General features: G+C 38.8%; 1 protein-coding gene across 2 annotated transcripts in view; it reads right to left on the bottom strand.

Annotated features, from left to right (window-relative positions):
• The window catches only part of FOCAD (focadhesin), a 312,226-nt gene that overhangs the window by 48,750 nt on the left and 244,320 nt on the right, over positions 1–19,156 (bottom strand). For both annotated transcript variants that reach the window (XM_077912127.1, XM_077912128.1), the window contains exons 28-35: positions 17,509–17,598; positions 10,397–10,544; positions 8,401–8,520; positions 6,865–6,987; positions 6,295–6,372; positions 5,573–5,644; positions 3,956–4,058; positions 1,991–2,071 (exon numbers count right to left, since the gene is read on the bottom strand). In XM_077912127.1, the coding sequence (XP_077768253.1) occupies positions 1,991–2,071; positions 3,956–4,058; positions 5,573–5,644; positions 6,295–6,372; positions 6,865–6,987; positions 8,401–8,520; positions 10,397–10,544; positions 17,509–17,598 (815 nt within the window). The remainder of the gene's footprint in view (positions 1–1,990; positions 2,072–3,955; positions 4,059–5,572; positions 5,645–6,294; positions 6,373–6,864; positions 6,988–8,400; positions 8,521–10,396; positions 10,545–17,508; positions 17,599–19,156) is intronic.

The following is a 19,156-nucleotide window of genomic DNA, read 5'->3' as shown; positions in this document are numbered from 1 at the left end:
ACGGCCCCCACTCCTCTGGGGTCATCATTAGTAATGTGTAAGGCTGAATAGATTTTACTCTGAATCTAGTCAGCAAACCTGACAAGAAGGAAGCCCTCTCCCACAACCTGAAAATGCCAAAAATCTGATTGGTAATATGGCATTTTTAATACTTCATTTATCTGTCTTAAAACAGCTTTCAGTAAGACTGCAAATAACGTCACTGATGCCAGTTCCACCTGATTTTTCAATTTTAGAGCAGAACATTTCCTGTTGTGCCATGACTGTGTAATCATAAAAATGTTATGTCTAACCAGGAATTTCCCACAGGATTCAGAGAAAATTCATGCCTGCCAAGAAATATGGATCTGGGGAGTCAACATTACATTTTATTCACTAGAAGAGAAAAAGAATATCTTTCATTTTATCTGAAGAATTTTTATTTTATTTCTCATAGAAATAGCTCACATTATCATCATTTTAAACTTTTGTAAGATATCAGTGAACAAACTAAAAGCAAAAAAAATGAGCAAAAAAATCCTACATTTTTCCTGGCTATGGAAATTTTAGTTGCTCCTTTAGTAAGAATTCCATTTCTTACTAATGAAGCCATCTCTATAATGATACTATTATAAATGGACTTAATTTATGACAATATAAGCAACTCTATGTTACATATCTTATGCGTATATATATATTATGTACAACAGTGATATAACTATATATCAAATTTTACTGAGAGTATATAAAAACAGTCACACTAGCTCATGACCCTAAAATAATAACTATGATTTCCAGAATTCTAGAAACTAAAAAGAATTCATCTCCAAACTCTGAAACTAGTTTATAATCTAGAAGCTGCAGGGATTACTGTATCCAGTGGGAAATCAGAGGACATGACCTTTAGCATCCCTTCCAAGAGTAAGATTTTACTCTTCTATGACCTTCATTAATCAAACATGCTTCCTCCAGATTTCTTCACTTTATTTAAAAACTTTCCCCCATCCCTACAATTGGGATGATCTTATCATAATATAGGCATTGGCTTTGCCCAGATTGACCTAACCAGCCCAGGCAAGAGAGAAACTAGCAAATGTCAATGAAAGAATATTATATGAATGAAACTATTTCCTGAGCTACAAAATTCTCATGTAGGATACATTTTTCCCTCACAGTGCTGAAAAGTAGATGTGTACCAGTACAGAGCATTTATTTAAAGACTTATATGACATTATTCTGACCCCAGTCAAAAATAAAAGGCATTCAATCTCGGTCTTCAGGTTGCTTGTGCTCTACTGTGGGTGGCAGCAACAAAGAATCCCAAAGGGACACACACTTGTGTTCTTTTTGCGGAGGAAAAGAACACAAACTAAAATTAAGAACTAGAGCCAGTGATTTCAACAACACAGACAGATCATTCAAGGTTCAGGGAGAAGTCCTACTTCCAAGTCAGGTCCCAGCTGCATTTTCTCTTTTACGATCACACTCGTTCAAAATTGACAAGAAATGTGCACTCATGCTTTTTGAAAAAGCCAATAAAAGATTAAGGTCTTCACAGATCTCCTGCAAGCCCCCCAACCCCCTCCAGACCCACCCCCACCCCTGCAACCCCCAAGGTCAGTTACAATGATTCAAAAGACTACACAGTGTGTATGTTTATGTACCACTCATGGTATTTGGCCTTCTCATCATTCTTATTGCAAAGATGGTCTAGCAGACAGGGCACCTGGGAAGCTCAGTCGGTAAAGCATCTGCCTTTGGTTCAGGTCATGATCTCCAGGTCCTGGGATCGAGCCCCACGTAGAGCTCCCTGCTCAGCCTGCTTCTCTGTTTCCCTCTCCCCTTCCCACTGCTCATTCTCTCTCTCTTTGTCAAATAAATAAATAAAAGCTATATTAAAAAACAAAAAAGATGGGGTAGCAGAAGAAAATATTCACTCCTTCAAACATAGGGCACAGAAACTTAATGCATAGGAAGTGAATAATACAATTCAAGAAATGTGCTCACTTGCCTTTTTTTCCTCCTGTAACGAAGAAGCCAATGGCCGCTCTAATAAAACTGCTCTCAGGCAAATAGCTATAGTCAGTAGGAACTGTGGAGACAGAAAATGATCAAATTAACCAGTGAACTTGGTGGGACTAATGAAGGAAAGATAATGATCTCATGCTGCCGTATCAACCTAGAGACAAAGCGGAGATGTTTACACCATTAATCTCAGCACAATACTGTGGTTGCAACTAATTCTATTAGATTAAGTGACTGCCCTTGAAGTAATCACTTAGGCTATGCAAGCAAAGCTAAAATGGTGGTAAACCTAGCAGAGACTGAAAAAACACAGGGGATGGAAATGCTCCTGAAGTGGCTAAAAAAAGTCCTTTCCATGCTATCACATCAATGAGCCCCAGTCTAGTGACTCTCGGTGTCTGCAAGGAGATCACCATTCTAGGGGCTACTTCAGGACATCCTGAGTCAGATAGATGAACCATGGAAATGCATCAATCAATAATAAGAGCAGCCAGTCTGTTGCTTCATAAGGCAGGGACCTCTAAGTGACCAGCACGTACACATAACCAGATGTGGCTGCTGACCTGGAACACTGAGGCAGTGACATTTAGGAGAGTTGAGTCTGGGGAGTTTCCTACATTCTTTTCCTCCCAGTCCCCCAGAACTGCTTCATGAGATGGTTTTTACTGCAACAAAATGCCTCAACTGGAAAATTTCAACAGAAACAAGTAGCTGTACTTTTCCAGACACACTATCATTTTGTTCCAACAAATCTGGGTGTGAGATGGTTAGCTACCACCTGACTTGAGTGTATGTGGGCCAGACCACGTAACCCATAACATAACAGTTAAAAGTCTATGTGAAAAAGGAAAAGCCTGACATCCGCTTGCTATTTTACCAGGACATTATGAGTATAATGCCCTTCAAAACTAGTATTACTTAAGGTTTCCACTATGACTAAGTTTGGTTTGGGTTTTTCCCCCCTTTCTCCCATTTTAATATGACAGCTTCCAGCTGTCTCAAGTTCATTATGTTGGGAATGCTGTAGAACAATGTCCTATTTCTATAGCTGGGGAGTGATTGAAAGTGAGGGGAACAGTAATTACAGAGCTACATGTTCATGGTGATGCTGTCCGTAGACTACCTGTCAGGGGATATGTGAAACTAGGTTTTAATGAGAAGTCTTTGGTACCTAAACTCTCTGGCCCAGGTCCAAGGGAGCCAGTGGGTCAAAATTCTATAAAGAGCAAGGAACAGATTCAGGTCCCCAGTGTATGACAGTGATGTCTTTTACAGAAAATCTCCAGGTATGAACTTAAATTAAGCATGTGGGAATTGCAAATATTTTTTATTGCCTTTATCAAAAATAAGGAAATAGAAAAGGCCTTGTTATGTCAAGACCTAGGATTTTAATTTCAATGCCAAGTATATGCATATCTTTAAATGTACTTACCCCATTATTTTCTTAAAAGCAGGGGCCAGAAGAAATCCAGTTATGTATGAAGAGACTTTCAATGAAATATGAGTATTCTACAAACTATAATTACATCTAAGAAGATAAAAAGAACTCTCTTCTGGGCTTCAAGGATCTGTTCTTACTTTCTGGATTTGTCACTAAACAAACTCCACATGTAAGCCATGTAATCTCTCTAAGCCTCAATTTCTTCATTTATGAAATATGGGGTTAGGTTGTCTAATCTGTTCTTGAAGGGAGGCAGGGAGGAAGAATGAAAAGAGCATGGGCTTTGGAGGCTGACAGAGGTGAGTTCAACTTCATGCCCACCAACTGCTGCCACATGACCCTGGGCAAATCCAGGCGGCTCTCCACAGCCCCTTTTCTTCTGACATGAAAGAGGGATGATGATACCCACCACTTAAGGTGGTGGCAAAGATTAATGCTTTCACCAAAGTACATGGCCCCCTGTCAGCAATCCCTCCTTCTAATTCCAGTACTCTAAGACTCTAATCTTACCAGAGGTTCTACTCTGACTTGAGGACAGAGTGGATAGATGAAGATGTCCTAGAAGCCAGATAGCGTTTGATTGGAGACCAATCACTCCAGACACACTGATGACCTGTAGATGAAAACATAACAGTTCAATGATCGAGTAAGATCCAAACTCCATTGAATAAAAGGTCACTCATAGAAAGTAATTTATCTTTTATGAGGTGGTGGCTTGTCTGGTAATGACGTTCTAGGACAAGACGTGATACCACGTGTCTGGTGTACCGAGACGCACAGGTGATCAACAACTGTTGCGGAATAAATGAATCAATCAATCAATCATGACAGAAGGTAGTACTGGTTGTCTCAGGTTGCACGGAGTCTGACTGGTCTCAAAGGAATTGTTTTTAAAAAGGGGGGAAAAATCCAAAAAGCAAAAAAAGTATTAGTTATTTAAGAATAAAATATCTCTAAAAATGGAAGGAGGTATTATTTTGTTCTCTTCTGTAAGTAATGTTCTATTACTGCTTTATCACTTATAACAAGGATTTTCTTAAATGAGTTTTCCTTTATAGATTTTTCTCCCAAGTTATAGCAACTTAAGTTTTGGTAGAATTCTTTTTTTGAGAATCATATTCATATATGCAAAAGAGAGTTTCTTCTGTTCAGAGATTTATGTTTGCCTTTAAGAGCGTGAATTACTAAAACTTGTTTATGGGGTAGGTGTAATAATAAGCTGTATTTTACAGGAAAAAAGTATGCTAAATGAAAAGACTATTGACAAAATTCTATATATAGTAAGAACAGCAATTATACAAGGAAAATAAGAATGCTTGAAAAGAGTGACCAATTATTACTAACACTTGCTTCAAGTTGTGATGACCATCAGTGACATTTTTGAAACTCTTTCATTCTGTACTTTCACATCTGATGCAATGAAACTAATAAATTTTTAAAAATAAAAACCTTAAAATACAAAATCATTTCTCAGCACATGAACATACTCACTCTTTAGCTAAGAATGCTAACAATGATTTGCCCAAATACTTTTATCAGTGACATCTGAACTAGCACCTCTCAACTGATCTGTCCTGCCCTTTGATGACCTTCCATTTTACTTTTTCCTGAGAGTCTAACATTCCTTGAAGGGTCAGATTTTCATTTTTAAAGGAAATCAATGCCAACTTAAGTTAGCTCAAAAATGTCAACTGTTTTATCCAGGGGCAGTGCATGTTTGTTAGCAAATGCTGGGGAATAGGCCACTAAGTGCTGCTTGGATCCAATATAAATAACCAGAGATCCCCATTTTTCAAGTACAGCAATTTGTATTATGAAAGAGAAAGTCAATAAAAGGAAGTATCTAAGGTGCACCTGCGTGGCTCAGACAGTTGAGTGTCCAACTCTTTATTTCGGCTCAGGTCATGATCCCAGGATCACAAGATCGAGCCCTGCATCAGGCTCCACACTGGGCATAGAGCCTGCTTGAGATTCTCTCCCTCTATCCCTCTTTCTACTTGCACACACAAGTGTTCTCTCTCTCTCTCAAAGAAAGAAAGAAAGAAAGAAAGAAAGAAAGAAAGAAAGAAAGAAAGAAAGAAAATAAATCTGTTTTCCCATCCAAAGATTTTAAATTCCTCTTCTTACCTGAGTTACAGTTTTAATGACTTCATTAAGTCTGGCTTGAAACTGAGAGGATTGGATGGCTTCTGACTTCAGCTGAAAGAAAAAGAAGAAATATCTACCCCAACATCCCCCAGAAAGTAAAAAATGATATTCCCACTGTATGAACTATCATCTTCTACACTACAGTATAATTTACCATTACGTCCTTACATTTCAGAAACAAAAGCTGTGGGCTCCTTGAGGGCAGGGCCCATGCCCTATTTATCACTGATTTCCTAGGGCGTTCAGTGGAGCAAATAGCACTCATTTAATAGACCTATGATCCAGGCACTCCTTAGAATTACTTGTAAAATGAAACACACATATGACTTTTAAAAGTGAAAGAATATTTAGATAGAGATGTAAATGTGACAGATACAAAACAGAGTTTCTTAAGGAGAACTTTTGAAATTTCTTATGATTCAGCACCTTTCCTTAGGCAGGGAACATTGTGGAAAGTACATAAGCTGACTAAGTTTAATTCTTCCAAACCAAATAAAAGAAGGAACAAATCTCTAAAAATGAATTCTGTACCAAAAGCAACTTTCTATATACTGAGGCATGGAAAAGCCCAGTGTAACCATTACTATGAGCATGTGTTCTATCCTTAGGGTACTGAGATACTAGGTATTCTCTTGCTGTGGCTATGTACACATTTAGATTTCTTCCCTTCATCTTCTGTCTGTTTTTGTTTTATTTTTTACCTGGATTACATCCCCTTCAGAGCCTACCAAGGCCACCATGCCATGAAGCGCTGCCAAACAAAGCATTGTAGGAGTGCCCTGAAAACAAAGCATCAGATATGTCAAGAGGCAGACAATCCTTGGGTTTGAATTCTATAAAACTTTTCATATCATAGAGAAACACTGGTCAAAATGGTACTAAATTTGTAGGGCCAACATAACCTGCATCACTGAGCCACAAATGGCAGCAGGCTCGAATACAGTAATGGGTTCAAATTATTAGATAATAGGTAGTTTCTTGCTGTTTCTCATTTTTCAAAACCACAATGCTGTTCTAAAATGAAAACACTGAAGAAGTAGCCTGTTTTGTTTTTCTTGTTTTTTTGTTTTTTTGTTTTTTAAGAGGTATAATGGTTGACAGGATGTATCATTTATAAGGGATTAAAAGTTCCTGGGTCTCTTTCGCTTGAAATTGCCTATTCTTTTATTGTTAGGCTGTATGTTTTAGCAGCATCTATAAATGGTCCGATAAAGTAGCTCTTTTTTCCTTTATAAAAATATAAAATAACAAGCTAGAATGTGACCTCCTACCTGTGCTAGAACAATTCTTATCCAGGAGGGGAGCAGTCTGTGGCCCAAGTCCTCAGCTTTCCCATGTCCACACACAGACAAGCCATGAACTAGGTTTCCCAACGCCAGGGCAAAACCAGAAGTCTGTTATAAACAAATAAAAACAAAGGGTAAGGAAAAAGAAGAAGAATAGCATAGATGGCACAGAATTTTATACACAGCATCCAACCACTTCTAGGGGCTTGCTGTCCTACTGACAGATTCTTTTGCCATCTGAAAATTGGAGATGTGATTTTTTTAAATCAAGACTTTGGTTTGCAACAGAAACTGGAGTCTAATTATAAGGAATTTAGCTGCAGTGAATGAATTTATTTTAGGAAAATAATACTGGACTGTTATGAGACTTGATTCAAATGACCTACATTTTCAGAAGGAATTAGGGTGAAAATGCCAAGGCAGATTACACAAGCCCAGTCAACTCTGAAACAAGAGGTGAAAAAGTCCCATGATGAGCAGAACATATGCAAACTTCCACATTTTGGGGTTGTAAAACCTATTTCAAATTTAAGTGAGTAACAATACAATATTAGCTAATAACCAATGAATCCTGCAATAATCCACCATGGCCAATATTGAGACATTGGATAAATCTAAAAAAATCCAAACAGGGCAATTTTATAACATGTGTAATCTGAAGGAACAGATTTTTCAGTTTAATTGTCATAAAATACACAAAACATAAACCTTACCCTCTTAATCACCTTCCAGTGTACAGCTCAGTGGCATTAAGTACATTCACACTACTGTGCAACCATCACCACCATCCATCTCCAGAACTCTTTCCTCTTGCAAACTCAAACCTTCTACTCCTTAAACAATAATTCCCTATTCCCATTCCCCAAGTCCCTGGTGACAGCCTTTCTACTTTCTGTCTATGCTTTTGATTTCTGTCTCAAAGCTCTGGACTACTCTGTATCTCATCTAAGTAGAATCATACAGTATTTGTCTTTCTGTGATTGGTCTGTGTCATAGTGTCCTCAAGATTCATCCATGTTGTCCCATGAGTCCCAATTTCCTTCCTCTTTAAGGCTGAATAATATGTCAGAGGGGACATTTTACGGGCACTTAATTTATGGGTATTTAGATTGTCCCATGTATATTCGGTCATGAGAAGAAATTCTCTGCTTTGAATTTGCTGAGCTTTGACCTTATCAGAGTTCTCTATGTATCCCTATCTCTACAAATTATTATTGCTGGCCTTACAGTCCCTAGCCACACATTTTAAGATTTTTATAAATACACATGGAGATAGAGAAAAGCCTTTCACACTCTGACAAAGAAAAAGAAGTACCTACAACAGATAGAGTACCTATTTTGTACCTGCAAAGACACATCTGTGACCACAGGCTGTATGTAGCAATGAGAATAATTAGAAATTCCTCAGTTCTGGGCCCAAAAATATACCCCCACCCTAGTCTAACTCAGAGTCGGTGAAGATTAGGACTCAGCAGCAACAGGGGACCCAAAGAGAGGAGTACTCAGGGCCTGCAGTCCAACCTGCTGATTGTTTTCTACCAATATCCGAAGCTTGTTCATAATTTCTTCAGCCTCTACAGCCTCAATGATCCCAGCACTGAATGCCGATGTACATACACAGCTGAGGGTATAGGCCAGGATCTAGAAGAAGAGACGGCAGGAAATGTTTCTTCATGAGGGACAACAAAAGAACATGATTTAATTGACACCAATGTTCAAACTTCTCCCCAGGAGACGGACTGGATTCAAGTATTCCTACCACAGGCTGGGCACTATTTTGCTGCCTCACATGTCTAACAATGTTGTGAGATGGGTGGCATAATTCCCATTTTACAGGTCAGGATGTTGAGGTCCAACACATATAGCTCACCAGTGACAGAGGCGAGATCCAAACCCAGGTCTTAGACTCAAAATCATAAAGTTCCTTCACCACCCCCTGTCAGAACACTTGATCTATTGACAACAGAGGCAGATTTTGATCACCAGTGAATTCTACTAATAGCCATGGGCTCTGATCCAAGGCCCAGCCCAAGAGGAAATTCAAAGATGTGAAACACAGCTGTACTAAGATTCCCTCATAGAAGGAGTGGGGCATAGCAGACTAGGCATATGGGTTTGAGAGTCCCATAAATTGTGTAAAATAGAAGTAATGCTCCTTAAATCAGAGCACTGGTGTGCTATTTAATAAATAAATGAATAAAGAAAGAAATGAATGAATTATAAATAAAAAAGAATGCTGGGAGTCGAGATGGCACATGCAGGTGTATGTCCCAAATTAACCACTGACTAAGAAACTTTGGGCAAGTCAATCTATTTGTGCCTCAATTTTTGCAAATCCTGGTTAGGCATCCCCTCCCTGCTACCTCACATTTTCCTCATGAAACCCTCCTTTACAAAGATGCTGTTAAGGCAAAGTGAAAATGTTCAACTGCCAATCCTGGTCGATACAGCATGAAAAAAGGAAGCTGTTCCTAAGGTAGAAATTGGATAATAAAACATCAGAGGGGAGGAAAAAACCAAATGGCCTGCTCCAGGCCCTTATAAATCAAACCATCAAGGCAGACCAATGCATCAGTTATAAAAACCCTGCTTTCATTTATTAATCAAATGGGCCCCTGGTTGCAAAATTTTCTCCCTTTGCTTAAAAAAAAAAGGACATACTTTCACACTGTGCTCTGCACTGCTTTAAAAATGGAAATGTGGTGTACGTATTAGAACAAAACTTCAACCCTCTGTGCCCCAGAGAAATTCACCGATTCAACAAGTCCTATTGCTGAGAGCAGAGGAGCCGAGCAGGGAAACACAGCAGCCATTATGTACTCATCAATAGCTCGTGGGCAGGCCTGGAGAAAATAGAATCTGCTCTAATGAGAGGGAGAATCTGGCCAGGCCAAAAGGTCATCGCTGGGTCCTCCCAAAGAGAACACAGGCAGTTCATCTTCACCTGGGCAGAGATACACACACCTCAGACGTTCACTCTGAACACAAGAACTGTGTTACATGAACTACAATTCTGCATGTTTTTGCACCATAACAAAAATCTTTTCATTAAGTACGGTAAAGGGAATTTCCTCAATGATTTTTCATGCTGACATTTAAAAAATAATAATAATAAAAACATGACTTTTCAGGCCACGGTTTCTTAAGCTTATTCCTGGCCATCTTTTAAAGTGACATTTGGCTTGAGCATAATTCTAAAAATCTCCATTTAACCTTCCCCTGGAAAACGAGGCTTTTCGTGGTGCCTTCTAGCGATGCTGATTGGGCTTTCTGCATTCACTAAAGGCTCTTATCTTGTATGTCACATTTAAGTCTGAGTTGACTTAAACAGCTGCACAATTTGAAAACCTTATGATCTAATACAGGTTGTTTGCCACTCATATTTTTCTCCTTATCCTTGATGAAACCAAGGATAGATTTCATTTCAGGGTTACCAAAATATGAGAAGTAGAAAATAAGTGGCCACAGGACAACAAAAGACAACAAAGAGAAGAAGGCTGTAACCTCCGGCTCCTACCTCCTGAAATGTTCTGCTTTGGCTCCCACTGTCATCTAGATAAGTCGAGAGCTTCCGAAGTGATGCTGCCACGTGAACTCGAGACTCCGTTTGGCTGCTGTGGCTCATAAGGGACAGAACAAGTCCAACTCCCAATATACAGCCCGTGCTTAGATGAAAAAAAAAAGGGGGGGGGTGTTAAAAATCACCAGACATCCATGTCACTACGCTCACTTATCACGGGAGTTTATACTGTTCTTCAACCTGAGATGAGGTGGCTGGATTCTCAATCTGCTGCCTGGTATATAAATATGCCCCACAAACCACCACAGGTACACCCACTGCCCCCTCCGCCACACCCTAAATGGGAAACTTTATATCAAAACAAGTGTTTATGGTCCATGTTAGTGCTGTGTTCCCACTGGGGAAGAATAAACAAAAATATGAAATTGTTTTGACATAAACTCTACGGTGAAGTCGGAGGATGAATAAAAACTCAAGTCAAACCAGCTCTATCTCTGCACTTAGAGCAATTCTGTGGTCTTCTGCACCATCCCCCCAGGTCCGCAGGTTGAGTGCCCTATGATTAATTGTATGAAAGAAAAGACCACACATTTTAGAATATGAGCAGAGGACATCTGACTAATAACAGGGGGGGATACGTTGTAAGGCATGATGATGAGGTACTGCTAAGTGCTTCATGTTTCCTAGTCAACTTCCACAAGTGGAATTTCTGAAAGAAACTGTGTATTTGTCTGGGCACAATGACATTAATCCTCTTCCCCCCTCTGATCCCTCAGAGTACCACTGGGTCAGAAGAGAAAATGGACAAATGACAGGCTTGTCAAAAGTTACCCCATGTGACAATTCAATTGGAATCTTGGGCTTTGTGGCCCGATTCTCATGAAAGAATACATATCCATTTAAAGAAAAAAAAAAAACTGTTCTCCCAGAAAACTTCTACTTAGTATGATAAGTTAATGCAGCTGTAGGGTGATTTTCTACTTAAAAAAAAAAAAGTTTTTGTCATCATTGTTGTGTTGTGAATTGAGGAAATGCTGAATTTTTCAGAAATCATCCCTGACTCTGGTCTCACTTGCCTCTCATGATATCTGCTGCTTAAGATGATATTCCAGGGCAGCTCTCCAAGAACATATTTCAAAGCCTGTATGTTATGTCATTTTGTTTTTCTATAGTATCTATTTCCTTGGTTGACATCGAGAATGTTCACATTGTTTCCTGAACATGTTAGTTCCTTCCCTTAAATACCTCTTGCAAACAAGCATTCACAACTGATAAGAGATATCCAAAATGATAGAGAGGCTACAGGATTTGTCCAAGGTCATAAGGAGAGCTTCCAGCAGAGCCTGGCCAGAAGACGGAGGTTTCTGATTCCCGGCCTTCTGCTCCATCTGCCCCTCTCAGCGCCCTGTATGACGCCCTCATGAAATGCCTATGAGAAGGAACCGTACTCAAGCATGTTTTCCTACATTCTGTTGCATAACTATCTGGCATTAGGAAATTCTTTGTAAAGAAGCTACTGCAATAATAATCCATCATTAGCCAGGCAGAATTGATGTTACAGGTTACAGGAACTTAACAACCAGCTCAACCAGCATAATGCATTTCCAACCAGTTAAATCAGCATCTAACATCTGAACACTGCATGCCTTTGAGACAAATCACGTTTCTCAAAGAGGAGAGGCACTCTTCATTAGTATGGATTTAAAGACTTTGTTTCCATTTAGAATCTCCAGGGAAGGTTTTTGAGTTGTTGTTTTGTTTTTTGTTTTTTGTTTTTTGTTTTTTTTGGCTCTTTCTAAACCATGTATATTAAAATTTGACAAAATTAGAACCAGAGATATAGTTAGACAAAATGTGATTAATACTTTGAAAAATTTGACTTTGCTCCCTCTTGACTGTTTAACTGCTACTTTCGATTATGGTTTCAAATGTGACTTCCTCAGGGGCACCCTCCCTGGCCCAGCAGGGAACCTCTTCAGGACTCTTTTTCCCCTAACACCCCACACTAATTTATTTCAGACAATTTTAATCATAAATTCTTTTTTTTTAAAGATTTTTTTAAAATTTATTTATTCATTAGACACAGAGAGAGGGAGAGAGAGAGAGAAGAGGGAGGCAGAGACACAGGCAGAGGGAGAAGCAGGCTTCATGCTGGGAGCCCGACGCGGAACTCAATCCAGGGACTCCAGGATCATGCCTTGGGCCGAAGGCAGGTGCTAAACCATTGAGCCACCCAGGGATCCCTAAATTCTTTTTTTTTTTTTAATATTTTTTTAAAAATTTATTTGAGAGAGAGAATATGAACAAGGTAGGGAGGAGCAGAGGAAGAGGGAGAAGCAGGTTCCCCATTGAGCAGGGAGTCCCATGCAGGGCTCAATCCCAGGACTCTGAGATCATGACCTGAGCTGAAGGCAGACACTTAACCCACTGAGCCACCCAGGCACCCCTTAATTATAAATTCTGATAAGGATTATTTAAAGGACTGTTTGATTTCTTCCCATGTCCTTCACTAACCAGCAAGCTCCACAAGGATGGGTACGTTTTTCTGATTTTCCCTCACCACACCATCTGTGGCATGTACTGCACTGCTTTGACAGGGACAAGTTCAATCAATATTTATTGAATGCTGAAGAACTGCCCCAATTGCAAGGTTTCAAGAGAGTCTAGATGGAGAGATCTACAAGAAAAACAGCAACAAAAACAAGACTTCATTCCTTATATTCAGTTGGAGGCAAAATTGAAGAGTGCTAAAATACACCAAATATACCATCCAAGATTCAATCAAGAGAACTCAATTTCCATTTCTTGCCAGACTAATTTAAGAAAGAGGAGTGCCAAATTTCATGTGGGAAAAGGATACTTCTCAAAGCTCACTTAAGTATCAGGGTTAATCTTTCTCAGTAAGTAGTAGGTATCCCAAGTCTTGCTTTTTGGAGCTATCCTAGGCATGCAAAAATTTTTATCCCCTGGACTAAAACTCCTCTATTACCATCCCCAGGAATATGGGCACAGAGGCTTAGAAAAAGACACCCTGGTTTCTGGTTCACATGTACCTTAGTATTATTACAGCATAATTATTCTTGGGCAAGGTTACCATTCACTAACAATTCTAGTCATTGCTACAATAGTCAATGACTGTTGTCATATATGAATATACAATCTAACTACATATATATGCGTGTCAATACAAATATGCTAAAGTGTATGCATCTATTGGCCTTCTAAACTTTTACTCTGTCTCTTTTTTTCAGCATGCTCCAAGAAGGGCATCTTAATGCTTTATTCCTGATGTTTTCTTCTGATTTCCAAGTTGTGTATATTTTAGTGGGTTTATTTTTTATCCTAAGTCTAAGATTCTCTTAGGTGCTTAGGTCAGCAGTTCTATGCATTTCCCTCATTCTAGCTCCCCTTTGATATGCTTGCCAGCTCCAAACCAAGAATAACTTGGGCAGAGGTAGCTTTCACATCTTTCTCTCCACTGAAAACAAAAAGGAGTTCCATGGTGGTGTCTCAGACAGATGAAATAAAAATAAATTATAATATCAGGTATAGATTTCAGGTTTAGGAATTGGTAACATGAATCTCTGCAAATACTAACAAATGAAGAAGAGAATTTGAGTTTTAAAATTAAATGCCCTATTATGGCTTTACTTATTTGAATCTCTTACCCATTCGAGTATATGAAAATATCACTGGCAAAAAGAAAATCTGAGACTTAAAAGCTGTGCAATTCTACTATGTGTGTTGCTACATCAAATGAGATCTAATGGTACATTTTTTTCTAAAATTAACCAGAGATGAATCTTCTATTCCTTACTTTATTGTGGGCAATCCTGCAGATTAAGTATGAGGCCATCTGATAATTAGTTCTAATAACAGTTAACATTTGTATGGCGCTTTGCCCTTTACAAAGTGCTATACAGATGTTATCGTATTTGTAAAAGCTCAATAGTAATTAACCAACGCTTAGGTCACTGCTGGACGGCAGGACTAGTTAAGGCTGTGAGGACCGCAATGGCACAATAAGTACCACTAGATGGCAGCAAAATGTAAGTGATAAGGCCACAAACATCGCCCAGCCCAGGTGTCAGGTCTTCTCAGCAGGGACGCGTCCATTAAATCAAGGAAGCGTGGTGAATTTGCTCTGGGTGAATTCTATCACTTGAGGTAGCACGCTCCCAGATCTATTAACTACCTCCTAGTAATGCTTTCACTATTTCACTTGAGGGAGGATGGCCCTAGACTCCTGAATCTCATTAGTCAGGGGAATACTCTACGCCTGTGTGTGTATATCTCTATTTAATAGTGAGACACACTCATCTGTCAAAAAAAAAAAAAAAATAGTAAACACCATATTGTCAGGTGTCAAATTGCTTTATTTCTACTGATATGTGTTCTCCACACCAAACTATGTAAGAGACAGAAAAATGGCTTTGAAGTCAGACAACCTAGGCTTCTCCCCTAGCTGCTACTTATTCTGCGACCTTGAACCAGTCTCCTACATGAGACTCATTTTCTTAATCTGTAAACCAAAGCGATGAATGTTCCTGTTTTAGTATCAGTATTTAGATTGTCATTGGGGCTGAATTACAGGAGAAACGGATGTGAAAATGCCTAGCACAGTATGCGGCTGCTTGGTAGTTGTTGAACCTGAAACCAAAGACAGAGCTACCTAAGCACAAAGAGCCACAACGCATTAGGAATGACAAAATACTAAACTTCATTAACTGTAGAAATACAGGAGTTTGGAAAAGACTGAAAGTTTCTTAAAGGATCTGGGCTTTTCACTGAGCTCCGAGAGACCAGCGAGACTTTAGTAAATGGACAGGAAATTTCTGATGACCCTCGTCTACTTAATTCTGCAGGATTAGTCCTGATCTAGGCACACCCTGTCCTCTCCCAGATACAGCTGATCCTCAGGGAGATAAGAATCAAGAAAGAATAATGAAGAAACATGAATCTTACTGACATAAGTTAACTGTAAAGTTAAATATCCTTAGACATATGAGGTTTTTATATGCATAAGTACGCACACTGTGGACAATTCAGTCATCTCTATGGTTCGCCTTCATTCAAACACTTTCTGCAGGCTAATGGAGATAATACATGAAAGTCACTCCTGATTGTTCCAACTGGCTGAAAGCCTGTAGTAAATTAATTCACAAATTTGTTCCCAGCATTATAAGACCCTGAGCTATAGCTCTATGAATACCTTTGGGGGAAGGTGGAGTGGTGGCAGGGTGGGGGGGTGTGGAATTGATCTTACTCCTTGGCTGTAAAAGGCAACACCACCAACACATGAATTGGGTTCTAAAATATTAACTCATCAGACCCAATAAGAGCTAAATGACCCTATCCTTTCCATTAATCATTTTCTACATTCAAGAGACTTCAATCATGCCATTGAACTCTTTTCCCATATTCAAAGCCACACTCTTAAAACATCTCATTTCATCTCTAGAGTGTTTCATGATAAACAGGGTGGATGTCAATGATTCTTATCTAATCTTAGCCTGCATCTGAAAGAAGATCCTATAACTACTACCTACTATATGAAGATTTGACTTTATCTACTCATAACGAAATATCTGAGATATGCAGTTACTTGCCGGTCTGAACTTAATAGGCTAGATGACATGAATGTAACTTTAGATCCTAAATTTCTAAAGACCACAAATGTAAACAGTCACATCTGAGCAGTACCTATAACAGCAAAAAGTAAACAAATTAATAAATTGGAGGTTAGGGCTTACAATTTGTTGACATTTTAGTAACAAAGAACACCAGATGATCTAAACTGAAGTCCAAAAAGCTACAATATAAGTCCTAGACTGTGTTAAGATTTTAGAAAGCCTAATAAAACTATATGCTCCCACACAAGTTACAGACCAATTAAAACATTAAATGTCTCACTAAATAAGTATGTTTAACAATTTTTGAGGTATTCTTTTCTTTTTTTAAAAAAAGATCTTATTTTTTATTTTTCTTTTTTTTTTTAAAGATTTTATTTTTAAGTAATGTCTACACCCACAGGCACCTGAGTGACTCAGTGGTTGAGTGTCTGCCTTTGGCTCAGGTCATGATACCAGGATCCAGTCCCACATCAGGCTCCCTCCCCACAGGGAGCCTGCTTCTCCCTCTGCCTATGTCTCTGCCTCTCTTTCTGTGTCTCTCATGAATAGAGAAATAAAATCTTTTAAAAAAGTAATGTCTATACCCGAAGTATAGACACAACCCCCAGATCAAGTCATGTGCTCTACCAACTGAGCCAGTCAGGTAACAAGGTATTCTTTCCTATTTTTCCTTTTTGTTTCGGTTACCTTTTATGATTGGAATAATACATTTTAAGGTATTTAGTTTAATAGAAAAATCTTTTAAAAGCATGGAGTCGGGGCAGTCCAGGCAGCCCGGGTGGGGTTTAGCGCCTGCCTTCGGCCCAGGGCATGATCCTGGGGTCCCGGAATTGAGTCCCACATCAGGCTCCCTGCATGGAGCCTGCTTCTCCCTCTGCCTGTGTCTCTGCCTTTCTCTCTCTCTCTATTTTTCATGAATAAATAAATAAAATGTTGTGTTTTTAAAAAATAAAATAAAAATAAAATAAAATAAAATAAAAGCATAGAGGAGTCCCAAGGCAGGGCAGGAAGAAACCAGTAATATTGAGGAGTTTGGGAATGCCAAATGGAACCTGTATTTGTTTCCATTTTGATTCTTCAGTCACTGGATTTCACAAGGGAAATCTAAATCATGGGTCAAAGGGTCTCTTTGTCCAATCAAATTCAAAGAATAGTTTCAATTATTTAAAAAGGTTAAGTCATGCACATAAGTCTCCAGATACATGCCTCATATGACAAGCTTGAGCCAGAACTAAGGTATTAATAATGACAGCCATGAAATGACATTTGTTGCTTTGTACTGAAGCAAACTGTCTATGGCTGAAGCATAGTTTTAAGTACAAGTACCTATAACTACAGGTTTTTGATTATTACTGAAAACTCTTTGCAAAGGAATTCAAGTTCTAATCTGACAAATATTTCAACGATTGAATGCAAAGTTTATGGCAGAGGAAGAGTCAATCTCCAAGTATCAGAGAGGAAATGGAACCAACATACTTATATTCCAGACTAGCATCAAAGCAGCAATTTTCCAGGGCATCCAGAGACTTCATCAGAAGAAGGTTCATCTGTTGGCCGGATATATCACTGGGCAAAGGCCAAAAGGAAAAAATTCAATTATTTAAAATCATTCAAATGTCCAAAATACTATAATGATATTTCCTCTTAATATTTACTGAACAAGGAACAATAATATTGATGATTCACATATACTTATTTGCAGACAGAGAAATGGAGTCAGAGAATTTATTTAAATAATTGAGTTCCTGAACAGTATAATCACTTGTAAACCAATAAACTCAAAATCTGTTACTTTTGTATTTACTCAGCCCATTCAAATTTCAAATCACTTAAAAATAAAAACCAAAATCAGAATTTCAGATACATTTCTAAGGATGCTAACCTGATTTTCTTCAGAATATTTAACAACCCATGAAGCTGAAATTAACAAGAATCATTCCAAATCTCTTTCTTGCAAAGACCGTTACTTCTGATTTCATGTCTCAATTGTGAAGGCTCTTCTATTCCTTTTACTTACATTTGTTTTTTTAAAGGTGGCGGGGGGAACCGCAGCCATATATTTTTCTACCTTTATAGAGTAATTGATGTGGTTTTGCAATTGTCTTGGTGAGAACTATGACTTCTACAGTAAAAGAAAACTTAAAAGGTAGTTCTATGGCTGTTTTTTCAGGCAGAGTTGTGGGCTTCGTCACCAACACTTTGCTGTCAAGGGGTTTCTAACATGTCAACTGTCATGCTGCTGCCTTGGACCATGCTCAGTGGAATGCAGCCCCAGGAATGCCAACCAGCCACAGGATACTTTAAATAATGTCTTCTCAAACCAATAATATAGTGATTTTGCCTGAGGTGAAGGATTACATTCTGCAGTGAGCACACATGCGCGCGTACACACGCGCACACACACACACACACACACACACAGTTTTAATAGCTTTGACTAAGTCCTATTATAGCTGTTCTCTGGAGTAAAATATACTTAACTATCCTAAACAAATGCTAAAGAGATCTTATAGTATCCTCTGGGAGTTATGACAGAAGCAAACTTTGGAATAATATGCTTTTCTGAATAAATTCTAGACTGGAAATTTAAATTCAGGCGACTTTTTCATAAGCCATAGTCAAAAATGGATTATCATGATTCTCTTCTACAAGGTGATTTTTCATTCTTGAGACCAACATACTGTCCTAATCCTGTACCCCTGAGGGGGTCATGCTGGGCCACTGAGCTGATGTCCCTGACTATTCAGAGCCAACAGCCCTCCAAATGATTACCGATTGTAGAAAAATAGAAACTTTCTCCAAAATGTCATTATCGAGTGACATTGTCATGATCTAGTAAAATATTTATTAGCACCAAAAGGCAAATATTTCAGATTCCTCCGCTCCAAGAAATTAGGAAGGTGGAAACCATGAATAACTATACTGGTGGCTACAGTACTCATGAACTGGCCAAAAGAGGAAGCATGCTGTCCAAACAGATCATTAGAGCAAAGTGAAAATCTGCACTGATTCTGAAGGCATTAGGCCGTGGAAAGAACTTCCTGGTGTCCTTTTCCACCCTCTCCTGAAGGTGCAGAGTCAAGTAAGAGAGACGGGGTGGAAGGCAATCCAGGAACTGGGATGA

Source organism: Canis aureus, chromosome 10 (assembly GCF_053574225.1).
Source record: "Canis aureus isolate CA01 chromosome 10, VMU_Caureus_v.1.0, whole genome shotgun sequence".
NCBI lineage: Eukaryota > Metazoa > Chordata > Mammalia > Carnivora > Canidae > Canis > Canis aureus.
This window is presented reverse-complemented; position numbering and strand designations above follow the sequence as displayed.